The following is a 17,424-nucleotide window of genomic DNA, read 5'->3' on the forward strand; positions in this document are numbered from 1 at the left end:
TTCTGCTGTATTTTCAATTTTCAGAATGTTTCATTGAACATAGGTTTGAAGGCTGCTGAACACCGATAAGCATTGATCTTCTCTTACTAGAAGCTTCACCTTAAATCCTAATCACATAAGATAGAATTTAAATGGTAACTTTCGTTGTGTTAAGATACATGTATTAATTGGTATGTAATCTTGAGTGCATGATTAATGCGCGTTCGTAATCTGATAAGCTTCTTCATTAATCCATCAACTTTTATGACATATGGAGAGTGACAGTTGTTGCTAGTTAGCTTTTGAACCTTTGTTGGAGCAGTGTGCTATACTGTTCAGTGATAACAACAAAGAAGACACTGTTACATCACCAGCAATCTGAGAAATTTCATTCTTGTTTGTAGAACCCATAAAAGCTAATATTATCCTCTTTTGGAATGGAAATAATGAATGTATAAGAAAGCACTGCCAGAGTCACAGAGGAAATGGAGAGAATCACAAAGGGGAGGCATGGTTGGGATTCCCTCTTGGCTCTCAGTAATTGCCACTTGAGCAAACCAGCATTATTTGTAATTTAGGAAGGATGTTGTCAGTTATGACTAAATTACTGTTTGAACAGTGACTTTTAGACCTGACTTTTTTTTTTTCCCTGTACCTGTTGGGAAAAATGAAAGACACTTAAGAAGAGAAATAGTGTGGAGCTAGTTGTCTCCCATCCCACCCACCTTCTTCAAAATACTGGAACAGGATCTTCACAGAAACAACAGGTTCAGCATATCATTTGATAAATCAGAATAAATTTAACTTTTCAGGGTAGTTATTCTGCAAAGCCGAAGGACAAATTGCTGCTTGATAACACAAAACTGTACAAATTTGTGACAGAGGAAAAGTCGTGAATGTATAACTGGATCTTCAAACTGTCTTCCAAAAAACAAGCACAGAAAAGGAAGCAATTGTTTTTGTCTTTTTAATTTTCCTCCTGACTTGGAAGGAGCTTTCACAGGATCGTAGAGTCATTTGGGTTGGCAGGGGCCCATGGAGGTCCAGGCACCCCCTGACCCCACCCCTGCTCAAAACAGGCCCAACATAGATCAGATTGCGCAGGGTCTTGTCCTATCATGTTTCGGCTTTCTCCACTACCTCTCTGGGCCCCTGCTCCAGTGTTTATCTAATGTAGACTTTCTGATGGAACTATTAAATAGGCCAGATATGGCAGTAGATCTGGTGCTAGTCTGACTTTTCTAGAAAAATTAAGTGAGCTTTGCATGCCATAATTTTCCATTGGTTCTTTTAAAAAAATGGATAGAAAGAGGTTTGATACAAAATGTTGTTTTCAGTGCAAAGAAAGATCTGGGAGTAGGATTATACGTTTTACAGTATTTATTTCTATTTCTGATAGGTAGAATTTTACAAGCTATTTATTTATTTTGCAGATTGCTAATGGTGGCACATCTTGGGGGAAGACTTTTTTGAAGCCCAGCATGTTGGGTAATATGTACGTAAAGCAGTAACTGTCCAAAAGCATTCAAATCCTTGTTTTCTAGTTTTTTTCATGAAACTATTTTATAACTTGTCACTGTAAACTGCACTAACACTTCATATCTTTCTTGAAGACCATTACATATCCTGTCAGTCTTCACTGTCAGAAATGTTATGTTCAGTTTTAGTAGAGTGTTACAATTTCATGTAGAATTAATAGTCAAGATTTTACAAAGCTTACATGTGATAAGGGAATAAGAAAATGTCACCCTTTTAACGCTAGCAGGTTTTTTTACCTGCACATTTTAATGAATTGGTTTACTCTATTTTCTGTGGTCTCAAAAAATAATTAGAGGAGTTTGTTCTACTTAAAAGTCCTCCACTGATTTCATTCAGAAATTTGTTAGTAGTTGCAGTGATTTAAGAAGTTTTAAGAAAAATAGCTTTTTTCCTTTTATGTATTTCAAGACTACCTGAAGTATGAATGCTATTTGATGATTTTTCAGTTACGTAGTGTTACGTGTGCCAAAAACACTGGCTAGAGCAAAATTCTGCAGTGGTTCGTGGTTTTGCAGGTTAATGTCTTTTTTGAGACTTTTGTTCTCTCTTGAGGTAGAGGAGCAAAGAGATATTTTTCATGGAGAGTCTCTTCCCTCAGGTAGAAAAATCAATACCGCATTTTGTGGAGTAGATCTTCTATTTCCTCCTCCACCTCTTTAATATACCCTGGAAGGAGGCATTGAAAAATGTTGGATCTACGTGTAGAACAACAGTGGTCCTTGCAGCAATACCAATTCTCCTGTTAAATCAGCTAGATGCCAGCACCTAGCTGGCAGTGCGTGGTGGACTTGACTTTAGGAGATATTTGGGCTTGTATGTGCACTTGCCAGGTTTCGTGGTGGTTTTTTGGGGTTTTTTTGTTGTTGTTTTCTTTCCCATCCACATTTTACGTGCAGTCCGTATTCAAAAGCCTTCCTGACAAAACCAGGAAGAAGCGAGTAAGTGCCAGGGTTGGTTTCTCGTGTCCTGAAATGAGGACCTGTACAACAATATGTGAGGTGGGGTGTGTTTGCTTTCTGCGGGGGTGTAAGCACATTGTACGCCTCTGCTCGGCATCCGCCTCATCTCTGAGGACTTGCGCTTTTAACCTCGGGCCTTAATTGTGCCCAAGTGGGATGCTTTAAGTAGGTTTTCCAAGGAAAAACATGAAATAAGTTGTTCAACATTGCAGGAGCACTTGGATTTTAGATCTAAAGTTTCTGAAGTGACTGTGATGTTGTTATTTGCTTTAATCTCGAGGCCACACTTCCTGTACATATGGTTTTCCTGCCTTTTAAAGTATTTTTTTAGTTCTTACATGGAAAGAGCCCCTAAGGACATTGTCCTTTGCTCATTTGTTTGCATCACACTGTCAGTCCTGCCTGCTGAGCTGAGTGGACCTTCAGTGGGGAAAAGTAGTGTGTGAGTGACCGCTGCAAGTATACACAGGGATGCTCGCTTACATTGTGTAAAAAGCTTAAATGACACTACAAGTATTTTAATTCACAGCCATTTTTTCTTAATGGCTTCCCCTTTTTCTACTTTGTACCCCTGATCAGGCAACTAAGAATGAAGGGAAGGGAAAATATCATTTGGATAGGTACCGCCTCAGACATATGACCAGTGGATGTGGAGCTTTTAGTCCCTAGTATAGACTTCTAGACTAAGAGGCGCTTGAGTTTTTATCCAGCTGCCCCACCAGCAGTGGTGGGAGGGCGAGGAATACCATGTGTTACCAGTGGGTTTTCGCAGGAAGCAGATGCAGCAATACACATTTCTGATTCATACACAACAAAATCATGCGTTCCCTTCAATGTTGCAGGAGCCGGAGTACCTCAGGCTAAAGCCCCTTCTCCTGCTCTTCCCTGGCCTGCTTATTTTGATGGTAACGCAGTGTGGTCTTTTTGGGTGTTGTTCCCCTACGCCATAGTGCAGATTTCTGTCTAGCGTCTCTTTCTTACAAAAACTTAAAAACATTCTCTAGTCTTTTTTCTGCTCCCCAACATCATCTCCTGAACTGTAGAAGAGTATTCTGTAGGCCTAAAATTTGCTCTAACTTTGTGGAGATGCCATAAACTTTCAGTCAGCGTGGACACACTGTAGAAACAACAAAGCACCAGCAGTGCTGATACCATTGGAAAACCTACATTATTCACATACTCCCCGCAAAGTTCTGTTAGGAGTTGGGCTTTTTTCCAGAAGTTTATGGGTTGGCCAGATTTGCCTCCCAGCTGTCTTCCTGGTCTTTGTCCGCGTCTTGGGGGAACTTGTGTGAAATGGTTTGGGTTTTATTTTGGGTTAGGTTTGGGGTTTTTGACTGGGTTTTTTTGGCATGGGTAAAGTAAAATATATTTTTCCTTAAGTATGTGTTTGGACTGTCTCAGCTGTAACTTTCTAAAAATATTTTCTGTCTGAATCACATACCTGATATGGAAAATCTAAGCCCAAAAATTAAAGGTTGGCAAAACTATAAGTAACTGAGAACAGTCTTGTAATGGAAAATATTAGATTATTATAATTACTCCTAGCACTGCCATTAACTCTGATAATGTATTTTATTAAATTAACTCCATCACAGGTCCTCTTGAAATGTTATTGAGATGTTAATTAAAAATAGCAGTAGTCTGCGAGCTGCAGTGTGAAACAGGAAGGTGAGGAATTGGCTGATGCAAGGTGAATGTCCCTTCATTATCCTCTCAGATTTCTTACCTGTGAAACACATGTGTAAGTGACAGAAAAGGTACGTAGGGACAGAGGCTGCACAGAAAGATGAGCAGTTGCTTGCTGAGGCAGTTGGAGTTAAGATGGCACCTCATACACATATAGGATCAGGTAAGTTGCATTTCCTCTGCCCTGTAAATAGAGAGTGGAACTTTCTGTAAATACATAGAAGAATCAACTTTTGGTGCAACTAAGACTTTAAAGTAAACTAAGGAAAGGTTACATTCCTTCTGCAGGCAGGCACTGGAGACAATAATAGACCCTTTGTAACACAAAAATATTTGAAGACGTTATTTATGGCAGTGTTTTGTGTGAATAGAAAAGGCAAAAGTTTTTCTGTTCAGTACAAAAGGTGAGAACCAGGAAAATGCCAAGATCCGATGAAGTTTGCGTAGGGGAATGAAGTTTTCACTAAGTTCACAAAAAGGCAAAAAGAAAATTTGAAGCCTCAGAATGAGGGAAGGAGTGATATCTGTAGTGACTTCTTATTGCTATCTGCCATTTTTTTTCTTGATAGTACTTTTGAGTTTGTCCAAATGAATGTAGGGGTTTAAGTCTGTGTGTATAGGGGACTTGGTTAGTATCTGCAGGTGGTGAACATACAGAGTTTTCTAGTACAGTAAATGAATATTTCTTTTACAGCCAAGAACCAGGACATGAAATGTGACATTTCAGCTAAAAATGAGTTTATGGATATTGTTTCCTCACAGTGCTGTGTTCAGGAATCTACTAGCTTTTATTACTGAAGGGTTCAAGCCAAGTTAGTCCTTCGGTAGCCTGTGCTTGGCTGTGTCTTTAATTTTTTTCTTCTTTGATGAAAAGACAGTCACAGATTTTTAGACCTATGAATGATGTTTTTTGACTCTGATGCTTCTAGTTAACACAAGGCACAAATCTCCTCAAATGTTATCTTCAGTTCAAGTGACAGTGAGCAATTAAACATTTAGCATGATTTTCAATCATCTGTTTCCTGACGCTTTGTTTGCAATATGCATGCTTTTATTTCCACGTTTCCAGCATCAGACTCAATTTATAACTTACTTAAAATCTTCCTGAAATGTGTTGGATACGTAATACTTTATCTGGCTGAATACATGTGCAGGCATGTAATTACTCGATGTTTGCCTCGCTATCTTCCAAGTGATTGAGAGGCCAGTTGCAAATTAACATAATTCTCACTGAATCAATTTTCATTGTCTTTGAAATGATAAATATTTAATTGCCCAACCAGTGTTCTCTGATAGGTTATTCAATCTTGCATTGCAAAATTGCTAATAGGATACTTTAATTATATATATTATCCTGGGTGTTGGTGTGTCTTAGTATTACTGCTGCTTTTGAACCTATGCAATATGTTGACATAATTGCACTAGGTGTAGTCTCCATAAACGTTCAGATATTGCCTTTTCTCTGACATGGGTGTTTGAGTTAAATTCTGTACTGTCTTAGCTCTTTTGCTGTTCTACCTGAAGTGTCTGAGATTCACCTACTTGCTGTGTTTTATACTGTAACTCTAAGGGAAGCAAATTAGGAAATACTTTTCTCTCTTCCCTTGTGTTCAAGTCAAATCTGAACCCTGTATCCCTCTGAACTTCACACTCACCCTGTTACCTTTTGTGGGATGCCCGTACTCGCTGGCTGCAGCTCCCACAGATGTAACCAGGAGAGAGCCAGGCTGGCCCCCCTCGGTACTCCGCTTTGTCCAGACTTTGCCACGAGTTTTGCAGCTTGTGTTACCCACGCTGCTGCCAGCAGTACCTGAACTAGTTTAAATCTGGCTCAGGAATATCTGCGTTCACTGTGACCACCAGGCCAACTACAACATAAATGCTCTGTTAGTCACAGCATGTAAATTCAGAAGCTTAAAAACTTAAAGTCTTAATTTGGGCACAGTATTCTATTATTTCTGGGCAGCGTTAGCGATAGCTGCTCTTCTGTTTTCTTCAGTAGTTGTGCCGAGTTTGTCGCTTCCATTCTCTCCATCTTCCCTCCACATGAAGAACCATCTGGTTGTCTGCAGCTGGATGTATTGATAACCACATCCTGGTAGCCTGTTTTAGGGCTTCTCTCAGTCACAGCAGGCTTAGTCCAGTAAGAAGTGAAAACTGCCTTATGCCATTTGAACTTATTTCTTCATGCCACTTTGAATTACTATTCAAAATAGATTAACCTGGCAAGAGAAACCTTTGGTGAGCAGGATGGCATTCTTTGATAAATTGATACAATGACTCTTCTTTTTAGATGTTTGCTGATGTTTGAAATAATGCTGTCAGTTTCATGTAAGAATAACACAGATTGTAGGCAATAGCAGAGGTAATTAGGTTTCCATTTTGGAAGGCAGACCAGTGCTAATTTAGTGAAAGTTTGGATGAGTTAACTCCTTGAAAGGAAGTGCCTGAAAATGCTTATCTTCAGTATTAACAGAATAGCATTTGAATCCTCCATTTTGGGGCTGAAGACAGGCTAATCCCAATATTTAAATGTAATACATGAAGGATCTTTGCTAAACTGCACAGACATTCAGAAAGGCAACCTCCTTTGACTACTTTGACTACCGCTCTTGAAAAATGATTTGGATGAACTACTTATGTTGGCAGGTAAAGAGAAGCAGAGACTTCTCAGATGGATTATCGCAGAGACCCTAATAAGAAAAGATGTAAGGTAGATATACAGTATTTCTTTCGCCTGGTATTTACTCACCATGAAGAATGTGGAGCTGATTTTTAATAGCTTGTATATACTGTAACTTGACTAAATACTGTTATGTTTCATGTTCATATGTGTTTAGTTAGTCACTAGCAGAGGAAAAGACTAAATTCACATGCAATGGAATATGAGACAGTACAAAGCCAGCTCTTTTGAACTGTAATGCTCATGACCCTGCTGCGTGTATGCTTTTTTTAATGTGTTCTTTGATGCCATTTGACATTTTTGTTTGTAAACAAAACATCTGTGCTTAGGAGGGCTTAGGTGGCCCAGGTGTTCTGCAGACAGCAAATACAAGTGCAAACAAACACAGACTTAAAGTTTCCAGAAAAAACATAGTCTTGTGTCTAGCTTCTTGCAAAAAGGGGTTTCTTGCAGCTAGTTGGCTGCAATATGGGGGCACTTTAATTGTGGTTAGGAGTTGCGTCCCACCTTGAGACGGAAGAGGACTCTTTATAGACTCTCCAGATAAAACAGCAAATGATTTTGTAACAAAATAGAAGAGTCCTTATATTTCATCAAGCTTGGAATTCCTCCGTTTCATGTAAATATACTTTTGCCATCAGTTATTTTTTGTAATATTCAATTTTATCTCAATGTACTATTTCTATTGGAAAGTTCTTCTTTTCCATAAAAAGGTTTATGGTTGTTCTATTAGTAGAACACTTCCGATAAGAGACATTGAGATGATCCAGATGGACAAATAGAGCAGAGCAGGCTAATTTTTTTGTCTGTGTAGCTGTAGGCATTAGCATGTGTTAGAAACTTTTCCCTTTTTCAGTAAAAGACCAACACATTTTTCCTTAAGTTTAATTCTAAGGAAGTTAGCCAAATAGGTGACTGCAGTGACAATGAGTTTTTAAAAGGGTGTCATCTGTGTAACTGTTGAGCTCTGCAGGGCTAGTAAAGAAAAATACCAAAAGCAAGTCAGGTCTTGTAGCTTCTTGGTTTGGTTACAAATTAGATTTCCATAGTCAGTGTTTTGCTGGCAAGGGAGAGGCTTTTTAGCTTGGAAAGCCAAGTAAGTTATTTTTCAGGAAATGACAGAGAAGTTCCTATGGGATTTTATGAACCATGTGTTTGGAAAAGATTGGTTTAAAGAGAGTTGAAAAAATCAGAAAACTACTTACTCTTATATGTCAGCTACTCTTTCATTCAACAGTGACAGCTCTGTAGAAGCCTCCCTCGAGCTTCCCATGTTGTAGGAATTACAAAATTGTCTGACTGGGTTGCAGTATAAATTGTTTTACTACCTTTTCCTCTATACCCTAAGAAATATGACACACTTCTCAAAGGCCATCTTCAGAAGAATACCCCCGAGTCCTATGCACGTCTTTTGTACATAATTCCTACCAACACTGCCATTTTATGAGTGGAGGAGGACCATGCTGCAAAAGAGCATAGGAAAGGGAATATCCTTAATTATTTTGTAGTATTGGTGGGAAAGACAAACTGCATGCTGAAAGGCTCTCAAAGAGACTGTAGTCTGGTTTGGGTAGGTACTGGTACCCGTTACACTGCTAAGTGTTAGTGAAGAGGCAGCTTTTTCAGTAAATAAAGGGCTGAAGGTAACATAAAATTACTAAGGAGACATTTGAAGTAGGAGCCGCATTTGTAAGAATCTGTGCTTCTGATTGTTCTTAGGTACACAGCTTTTTTTTTTAGTAATGAAGGTCCAAGTTAGATTGCAATAACATGGCATTTTAACAGAAGGAGTCAGTGAAAAAATATACTTGTCCTCTCAATGTGTTTACGTCACAGTAGAAAATCTGTTTATTGTATTATAAAAACAGTAAGGCTACTTCTCCAGGCCAGGAGAGGTCAGGTAACTGCTTCACAGAGGTTGGAGCTGTTGGGAATATTATCTGGAAATCCTGCAGTGGATGTTTCACTTCTCTGACATGGTCTTTCTCCTTCACAGACTCTGGACAAAGCGATGTCATAATTGCATAATGCCAAGCCTTGATTTCCATAGTTAATAAAACTGTACTTTTTTCTTGTGCTGTAACTTAATATTGTACATTGTAGTTGGGATTAAGTGAAAGACTCTGATTTCATATAACAGACATGAGAGTGCTTGGGATGGGAGAAACGGGCTGTTTGTGGGTCCAGCCCAGTTTTTGAACTGACTTTAGGTAAGATAAGTGCATCTTGTAATGGATAATGTAATGGACCTCAATCTCTTTGAGGCCCTTCAGAAAAAGTGAACACTTGTGTTGAATAGAGCTGTGTAGGTCAAAGCACAGGCACAACAAGCAGTTGCCCAGGTCTGCAGAGAGGCAGTGCTAGCTCTGGGCCCACTGCCTGCCTGTGAGGACCAGTGCTGCAAACGTCTGCGCTACCTGAGCTGCCTGTCTGCAGCTCCTGCTTTCAGCCTGCTCTCATGGCCATCAGCAAGAAGAGTTTAGCACATGTGAGACCTGCGCCTAGGAAGGATGGATGACTTTCAGCATTGTCCCTGTTCATCCTCCCCCCTCCCCCCCCCCCCCCCAACACTGATTACTCTCAGTTTCTAATACCTAATCTTTTGCTTCTTTTCCTTTACTACCTCTTACAGCCACTTTCATCCCTTCTTAGGGCCTCAGCAAAACCAAAAGGATCAAACCGAGCTCTTCAGGGCTGTTCTGCCTCTAAACCTCTTAGCTGTGCCCCAACTTGTTTCCCAGTTCTGCAGCAGCAAGGGGGCCCTTTCCTCATGGGAAGACCGTGCAGGAGCTTGTGTAGGGGATGCTTGTGTAGAGTGGGGAGAGCAGTTGCTACTGGAGGAAGCAAAGATATGACTATAAGCAATCTACCTAAGGCACAGAAGGTCTTATCTCAGCAAGTGGACATAGTGGGAATGACCCAAAGTAAGTGGTGGGTGCAAGATGGAGAGAAGTAGAGCTGAGGCGAATATGGCTGGAGAGGAGAGAAAAAGGGAGATTTCCCTTACCTCATGCTGCTGTGACCCATGTCAAGCCTGTTTCTGCACCCTTAAGCTGCACTGTACCCACTGTAGAACTGAGTTTTGCTGCCCCCCCCTTCCAAAGGATGAAGTCAGAATAACTTAATTTGTTTTCATTTGGGGGATAGCGAGATTCAGTTTTATCAAGGCTGCTATGAAGTTTGAGTTGGCTCTGAGTACCGTCGTCTCCGCCTTTGCTGTGGAGGGCATTCAGAAGTATGGAGCGTTGCCATGAGGCGCTTACACCCCTGAGATACTGAACTGCTGCTGAAGCTACATGCAGCTCTGGTTAGCACCACCACCCAGCTGCTCTTACTGATTCTGTGGACTATCGTTTTCCCTGCATCAGTTGGATAGGAATAGGTTTAAAGTCATCTTTGGTCTCTACTATATGCCGTGGTCTTGTTCTAGTCACAGCACAGCTGAGACAGAAAATGTGCCATTGTCTGAACAACAATGAAACACTAAACACGTGGAAATCCTATTAGTGTTTCATGGACCGTAGCTGTCATTTTCATTTGCTCTGGAATTCCTTCCGTACAGCCACGACAAAGGTTTAAGGTTGAGTTTCTTGACACTTTGAATGCATTAGCCGTTTGTCAGACAAAAGTCTGTCAAGCATACTGAAGCATCTAAAGGGATATATTTATTTCTGTAAGTAACATATTTAATAGAATTAGTGTTGGTAAGCTTGGTCTTGAGAGGGAAAAGCACAGTACTAGAATTTTGTGTTGGTTTTTTTTTTCCTGGTCAATGTTAGACAAATGTATCTGTTTTTTGTAAACTTCTCTTTTTCTGTTTCTGGTTTTTGTATCTTCTCACTCTAAACAAGGCTGCCCAAAATCTCTTTCTTAACTGTAATTTTTCAGAAGTTTATATATTTTGCAATTCATTTTTCCATTTATAAATATACACAATATGATGGTATTAATTTACCATAATTATAAGCCATGTAGTTAGTGTAATTTTCATGAGGGAATATAAAAGTACCATCTGTGTATTTCTTGTGTAATAGAAAACCAAGCTGAGAAGTTACTGTTCTCATTAGTGTTCCTCCATACTCCTGGTCATGTTTGTCATTCTTGTCTGTGTGTTTTTGTTAAACTGTTAATTCTGGGGTTTTTGAGACAAAGTTACTTGAGCTGGATGTTTTTGCATCAAATAAAAGCTATCCTTTTGTATCCAGTGTCAGCATTTGACATCTGTAGGAACTGAAGGAGGGCAGTATCAGTGTTATTTAGCACACAGTTCTTGATGTGCACTTAAAACACTAGTGGGTTTACAGGAAGGCAGGGGTCGTTCTTGTATGTCTTATTGGTTCCTATTTACTTGCATTTGTGCTTTCTGTCTTGGAAGTTCACAGTGATAGAGTACCAGTTGTTTGCCCGTATATAATCCAATTTAGTTATTTAGTAGTACTGTCCAGTTTCTGCAGCAGGAAGAGAAAAGTAGGTATTCTTCTTGAAAATAGTGAAAAAGGATCATTTAGTTAGAGGTTTGCTAGTGGTGAGAAACTGATAAATTCGGGAAAATGGCAAAATTAAGCATACTTGTGAACAATAAGAAAGTAAGAAAGTAGTTTCCAAGATCTGAATATAATCCATATGTTTGGAATAAAGTGGAGGCGAAGAAGAGAGGGAAGAAAGGTGTTTTTTGAGAAGTATCGTACATAAACCTGTTTTGTGGGCAGACGTGAAAGTTTTTACTATCTCCTTAATGAAAACCTTAGGAATTCTTGAAGAGTTTCCTTCATGGTTCTGATGGTTATGAATAGCACCTGCGGGTCTGTGATTCTGCTAGGCAAAAGATCAACATTATTTGTACTGGCATCCAAACCAAAGGTGCGTGTCCCATACACCATTTATGTGGGTTAAATTCTGGTGGAAGAATGCTTTTAATGGATAATGATCTTCTGGCTTTGTACAAGCATCATTAACTGTTGTGGTAGTAACCCAAGAAAGATGAGTTGTTTCTAGTTTCACGGTACTTGTAAAGAGTTTTCTAATTGGTGTCTTCATATCTATGGTCCCTTGTGTCCTACTCAGGATGAACTGCAAATCTTTCAGTGTAGTGTAATTTCTGGTATTTCAATGACTATGGGAAAAGCATTTCACTTGTCTTATTCAGTGATTAATTGTTGCATTTTTCATTTAACTAGTTGTCACTTATAAAAAGTCATATGTCTTTTCAGAGTTATCTGTTCATAGAACATGAACATTTTTACAAGAAAAGTAATTTCCTTGCAGTGTTGCATTTTTCCCCCATAGTTCTTCCGTCTTTATTTTGGCACTTTCATCTATGTTCACCAGTTTCCTTACATTGTTTTTCTGTCAGGGCCTGCAATTGCTCAGTTAAATTTGTGTGTGATTTGTCTATAGCTATTTTGAATCCATGAAAAGATCCTATCTCTTTCGTAAGCTAATGTATCTTTCTGTCTTTCACACAAAGCCATGTTGTTATACGAAGTAGTGGCACAGAAACTCACTTCTGTGCTTTTCGTTTGCTCTTGAGAATTGTGACCTGGTAAACAGTGAGGAGGCAAACCTGGAATTTATGCTGTCTAAATAAAATCATGTAATAACGTCAAGTTCATAAGCACAATACGTGTTATTTCACTTACTTGCATTTCTGCTATATAAGTTACTTTGTAAATCAGTTTAATACTTAGATTTGCATTAAACAAAAACATATACAGATTTTCTACTTACTTATCACAAATTGCTTTAAATTTATGAAATATAGGTGCCACAGTGAGTAGATTAGAAATGCCACTTGCGGGGTTTGTTTTCAAACAGTAATTTTCGTCTTCCTGCAGGGCAGATCTGTTGTCCAGCTTTGCAAATTTTAGATGTCTGCTAGAGCTGGATCCAAGGGCTTTGGATGGTAGGAGGCAAAGTTAAAACCTCTGTACTGCTGCAAACAGTTGAAGGTGTAAAGGTAGCAGATTTCTGGTTTTGGGAAGGACAAGTGCACAGGAAGCTGTGGTTATCTCTTCTCACATCTTATGCAAAAGTAACTGGCAAGTATATTCTTTAGTGTCATTAGCAAAAATTATGCAAACTAATTAAAACTTTGCTAAGATTAAAAAGGAGGCTGAATAAATGCTGCGTACTTTCCGGTGTTCGGAAGACTTTTCTGTAGTTCCTTAACCAGTGATGAAACACAGAACAAGATAGATACGTGCTTTGAGAAGAAAGTCTACAGAGGGTTTTGTGTTTCCTTTCTTCCCCATATTCCAACTCTTCTCCTTTATGAAATGACAGGTTTATAGACTTTCGGAGGGAAAGACGTTTCTCTGAAGTTGCGCATATATGACTAAAATCAAAATGGGACCGCACAAGCCAAGCCATGATTCACAAGAAAGTTACCTGTCAAAGGAGTGCTTACAGCTGAGGCAGGAGCCCCCTAGACTTCTCCAAATTGCTTGGCAAACCCTGTAGCCAGCAAAACGCTAAACTAACAGTGGTGTGGAGGCTCTTAGCTGACTGAGGTGTAAGTGGGTGTTAGGAGTCGCTTATAATTGCTGGAGATTTAAGTTATTCAGAACTGTTGCAGAACCTTAACTAGTGACTTGTTGTCACTTCTAACTTAACTAGTTTTATATTCGGTTAACCATTCTTCCCACCAAGGTATCCTTGAAACTATTTCAGTACAATGGCTTTCCTGTACAATCCAAAACGTTTTGTTCCTTGCAGAACTATTTATTTCATACAGTGTGTAGAATAATGATGTAAATAATGTTTTCCCCTCATATAATTAGGATGTTAAGTCTCAACTAAAGAAAAAAGCCTACATTGATTTTTCTTTGCATGTGATTCTCTTTACAACTCTGAACTTACAACATATTCCTAAGGGTGCCTTGGAGTTTTTTCACATGTAGAGGAAATTGTTTAATAGCCAATAGCTGTTCTCCCAAAATAGTCTAAATAGATAGGGGGGGGGGAAAATCAATACACCCAAATAAGGTCATCTGCTCACAGCGATTAGGACACAGAAATAGTCCTTTTCAAAGAGGTACAATGTGGCACAAGTTATTTTGATGGATTACAACAATCTGAACTAATTTTGGTAATGTAAACATTGGTGTGAAATGACTGCAGTCCCATCCATACTGCATTCAAACAAAGGTAGACGCATTTCAGTCTGGATTAAATAAAGTGCTGTCTGTTTCTAATGTGGTTTGGCTAGTGGGTGAAAACCATAGCATTTTGACCTGTTTGAAAGGCAGGTTCTAGTAGACAATAGAAAGTGTTTATCCAGTATGGTTCCTGTGTGTTTGCTCTGATCAATGCTAGCTGGGTATAGTGTGACAGAAAAACCCCTTTTTTCTGCATTCAGGCATAAATACAGTTTGCAAATATATTTCAAATAACTTCTTATTTGGCCTAAGTCTTGGGTCTTGATGTAATCATCTATCCTGAACATCATCTCTCATTGTCCTGGAAATAATTATTTCCAGCATTTTCTGAGCAAAACAGAAAACAAAGAACTCCTACATAGACCAGGCACCTTTTCCGTATGCTTTTCTGCTGATCTTGTCTTCATTTAATAGACCGTGTTTTCTTGAGTACTTGAAAGTATTTCTCATCACTTGCCCTCAGAACTGACCCAGTGACCTGCGAATCAAGAAAATGTCATGTTAGTGACTACTAATTAGTGGATCCAGAGAGCTGCTTCTCCTGGCCTTTCAACCTTCCAGAGGCAGCAACAAAAGCTGTCACATGTATCATACAAAGAAAACAAGCATTTGCAATGTTTCGGGTTTGGTTTGGTTTTTTTTTTCCTTAGGGTGTAGATAGTAGCACAAGCTCAATTGAGGCTACAGTTGAATTTGTAGGTTAGGAGGAAATTAACCTATGATACACTGTTTGCATTTATTTCTCCTTTTCCATGCATAACATACTGCATTGTGTTATCCAGCTCTTCCTGAATATGTGTGAGTGTGTTAGTGTGCCGTATTGTAAGAGGGGAAAAAGAATGAATCTTCATTTCTTTTCTTTTTTTCTTTTGTTCTTATCATCCTTTGTTTTAATCTTTTGTTTTAACTACTTCAGAATATATTAAGTATTTTTGAATGGGAATATTTTAGTGCTTAGTTTTTAATGTACAGTATACAGTCCAGGCTTAACTTGTCTTTTTGTATGTTTGTTGAACAAACTTGTTAACAGAAGATTCGACCATACTTCCCATTGTTGTACTTCTGCACATGGTCATGGGTCGTCATGGGTTTTTTGGGGCCGCCTACTGAAATGACTGTGGTAAAATGTGCAGTCACAGCCATGTCACAGAACTGTTTGTACTAGTACATTAATCTCCTTTTTATTATTTATAATTTTCAGGTCTTTAAAATAGAGGTGCTAATGAGTGGAAGGAAACACTTTGTGGAGAAGAGGTATAGTGAATTCCATGCACTTCATAAAAAGGTAGTGATCTCTTTCTTTATAAGATGTAACTTTGTTTTGCCTTAGTTGTGATATTTTCCTCTCTCTTGAAATTGTTGCAATACATGGTTTATCTTAAATTCATTTTATGAGCCATGTCTCTGGAAATGAGTTCCCAACTAATTCAGTTTCTTCTCTGTTTTGTGGAAAGGAATGATGACTTCTCAGATGTTACTAACTCTCCTTTTTGGTTATTGTTTACACGCTGTGTTGCTAAAATGCTGTCTGTAGTATGTTTTTCTTGTAAAATCACAAAATAAGACACATTCCTACACCAAATAAATACGTTTTTCATTTTTACCCAATTAGGAAAATAATTTGTTAGTTCTGTAAATTGTGTTGCTTACCTGCTCTATGTAAAGCTCTGGAAACAACTTATATATATCAGGAAACTAGAAATGGAAAAAAGGGAGTAGATCATCTCATGCAGCTGCTCTTCATACAATGAACATGATAAAAAATTTCTGTTAAACTTGTCTACTGAATCATGGTGCTAATATGTAGAAGGGAACTCAGTACTTTCAAGAGTTCTTTAAACTGTTTTGATCACTGTTGAAGGAAAACTATGATTTCTGCACTCCAGACTTAACTGAATGCTGCCATACAGTTGTGCAGCTGAAAGGCAAGTTTTACATTTTTTTCTGCCTTATGGAGGCCAAGTATTCTGAAGGAGATTCTAGAAAAGCATTGGAGCCCACTGCCAGCAATGGGGCTGCAATGGGGCTGTTTGTTCCTTTGTAGCTTTCAGTGGCAGTGGACTATGGGTGCACGCTCAACTTCTTCGACTGGTGCTGCTTGCCTTCAGTATGGAAAAGCTTCCTCTGCAACCAACAGAGGGGAGCATGGGCATTTACAGTTCCTGCCACTGCAGTGTCAGAGGAGCTTACCCACACCAGCATGTTTGCTGGTGGCCTTGAATCAGCTCAGGAATCATCTTATTCAGGGAACAAGCATTGTCCTGGTGGTAGTGAGGGTGGATTTTGCCAGCCTTATTTGATGTATGGATATAAACAAACTTGTGTCAACAACAGGCAACTACAGACCCATCTGTGTGTTAGCCCTCAAAAGTTCAAAGGAAAAGAATATATTTTGCTTTACTGCACTGTAATTAAGATATGGCAGTATTTCTTGCCTTTTTGTTTCTTGCCCAAGTTGTGGTATTAGCTGCCACTTTTTAATACTCATTTCCTTGTTAAGTGTTTCAATTCATGTACGTCTCAGATATTTTTCTCCCTTGTGTTTGCATTAAATATGATACTGCATGAGCAACAGTATCAGAATCAGTAGCACAACTCACACACCCACCACCAAGCCTTGCAATATGTGTGCTTTATTTTACATATGAGAATAATCCTGCAATAGAAAGTAAAGCAGGCGAGTAGAAATTATACAACAAAAATAAGTTAGGAAACATTAAGAGGGGAAAATCAAGACTTATATGTTTAAAACGCACCCTACCCAAGTAGACTGTCTCCTGTGGGTAGGATAGAGCAGGATAGAGTAGAACAGGGTAGAACAGAATAGAATATATTCAGTTGGAAGGGACCTAAAACAATCATGTAGTCCAACTGCCTGATGCCTTCAGGGATGACCAAAAGTTAAATCACATTATTAAGGGCAGCATCCAAATGCCTGTTAAACACTGACAGGGTTGGGGCATTGACCAGCTTTCTAGGAAGCCTGTTCCAGTGTTTTGCCATCCTCCTGGGAAAGAAATACTTCCTAATGTCCAGTCTAAACATCCCCTGGTGTAGCTTGAACCATTCCCACACATTCTGTCACTGGATACCAGGGAGGAGAGATCAGCACCTGCCTCTCCTCTTCCTCTCTTTGGGAAGCTGTAGAGGGCAATGAGGTCACCCCTCAGCCTCCTTTTCTCCAAACTAGACAAACGCAGAGTCCTCAGCTGCTCCTCAGAGGGCATGCCTTCCAGCCCTTCCACCAGCTTTGTTGCCCTCCTCTGGACACGTTCAAGGAGCTTCACATCCATCTTAAATTATGGGGCTCAGAAGTGCCCACAGTACTCAAGGTGAGGCTGCACTATTGCTCAATACAGCGGGATAATCACTCTTTTGACCGGCTGGCCATGCTGTGTTTGATGCACCCCAGGGTGCA

At 39.3% G+C, this 17,424-nt stretch overlaps 1 protein-coding gene across 6 annotated transcripts in view; it reads left to right on the top strand.

Moving 5' to 3' along the window:
* The window catches only part of SNX24 (sorting nexin 24), a 90,641-nt gene that overhangs the window by 31,127 nt on the left and 42,090 nt on the right, over positions 1 to 17,424 (top strand). For 3 of the 6 annotated variants that reach the window (XM_063319706.1, XM_063319710.1, XM_063319709.1), the window contains exon 2: positions 15,208 to 15,291. The exons of 1 other annotated variant lie outside the window; for it this stretch is intronic. In XM_063319706.1, coding sequence (XP_063175776.1) covers positions 15,208 to 15,291 — 84 coding nt within the window. Of the gene's footprint in view, positions 1 to 1,412; positions 1,475 to 15,207; positions 15,292 to 17,424 lie in introns of those variants that run through there. 2 more of the 6 variants (XM_063319707.1, XM_063319708.1) reach the window with 2 other exon arrangements.

Source organism: Chroicocephalus ridibundus, chromosome Z, assembly GCF_963924245.1.
Source record: "Chroicocephalus ridibundus chromosome Z, bChrRid1.1, whole genome shotgun sequence".
Taxonomy (NCBI): Eukaryota; Metazoa; Chordata; class Aves; order Charadriiformes; family Laridae; genus Chroicocephalus; species Chroicocephalus ridibundus.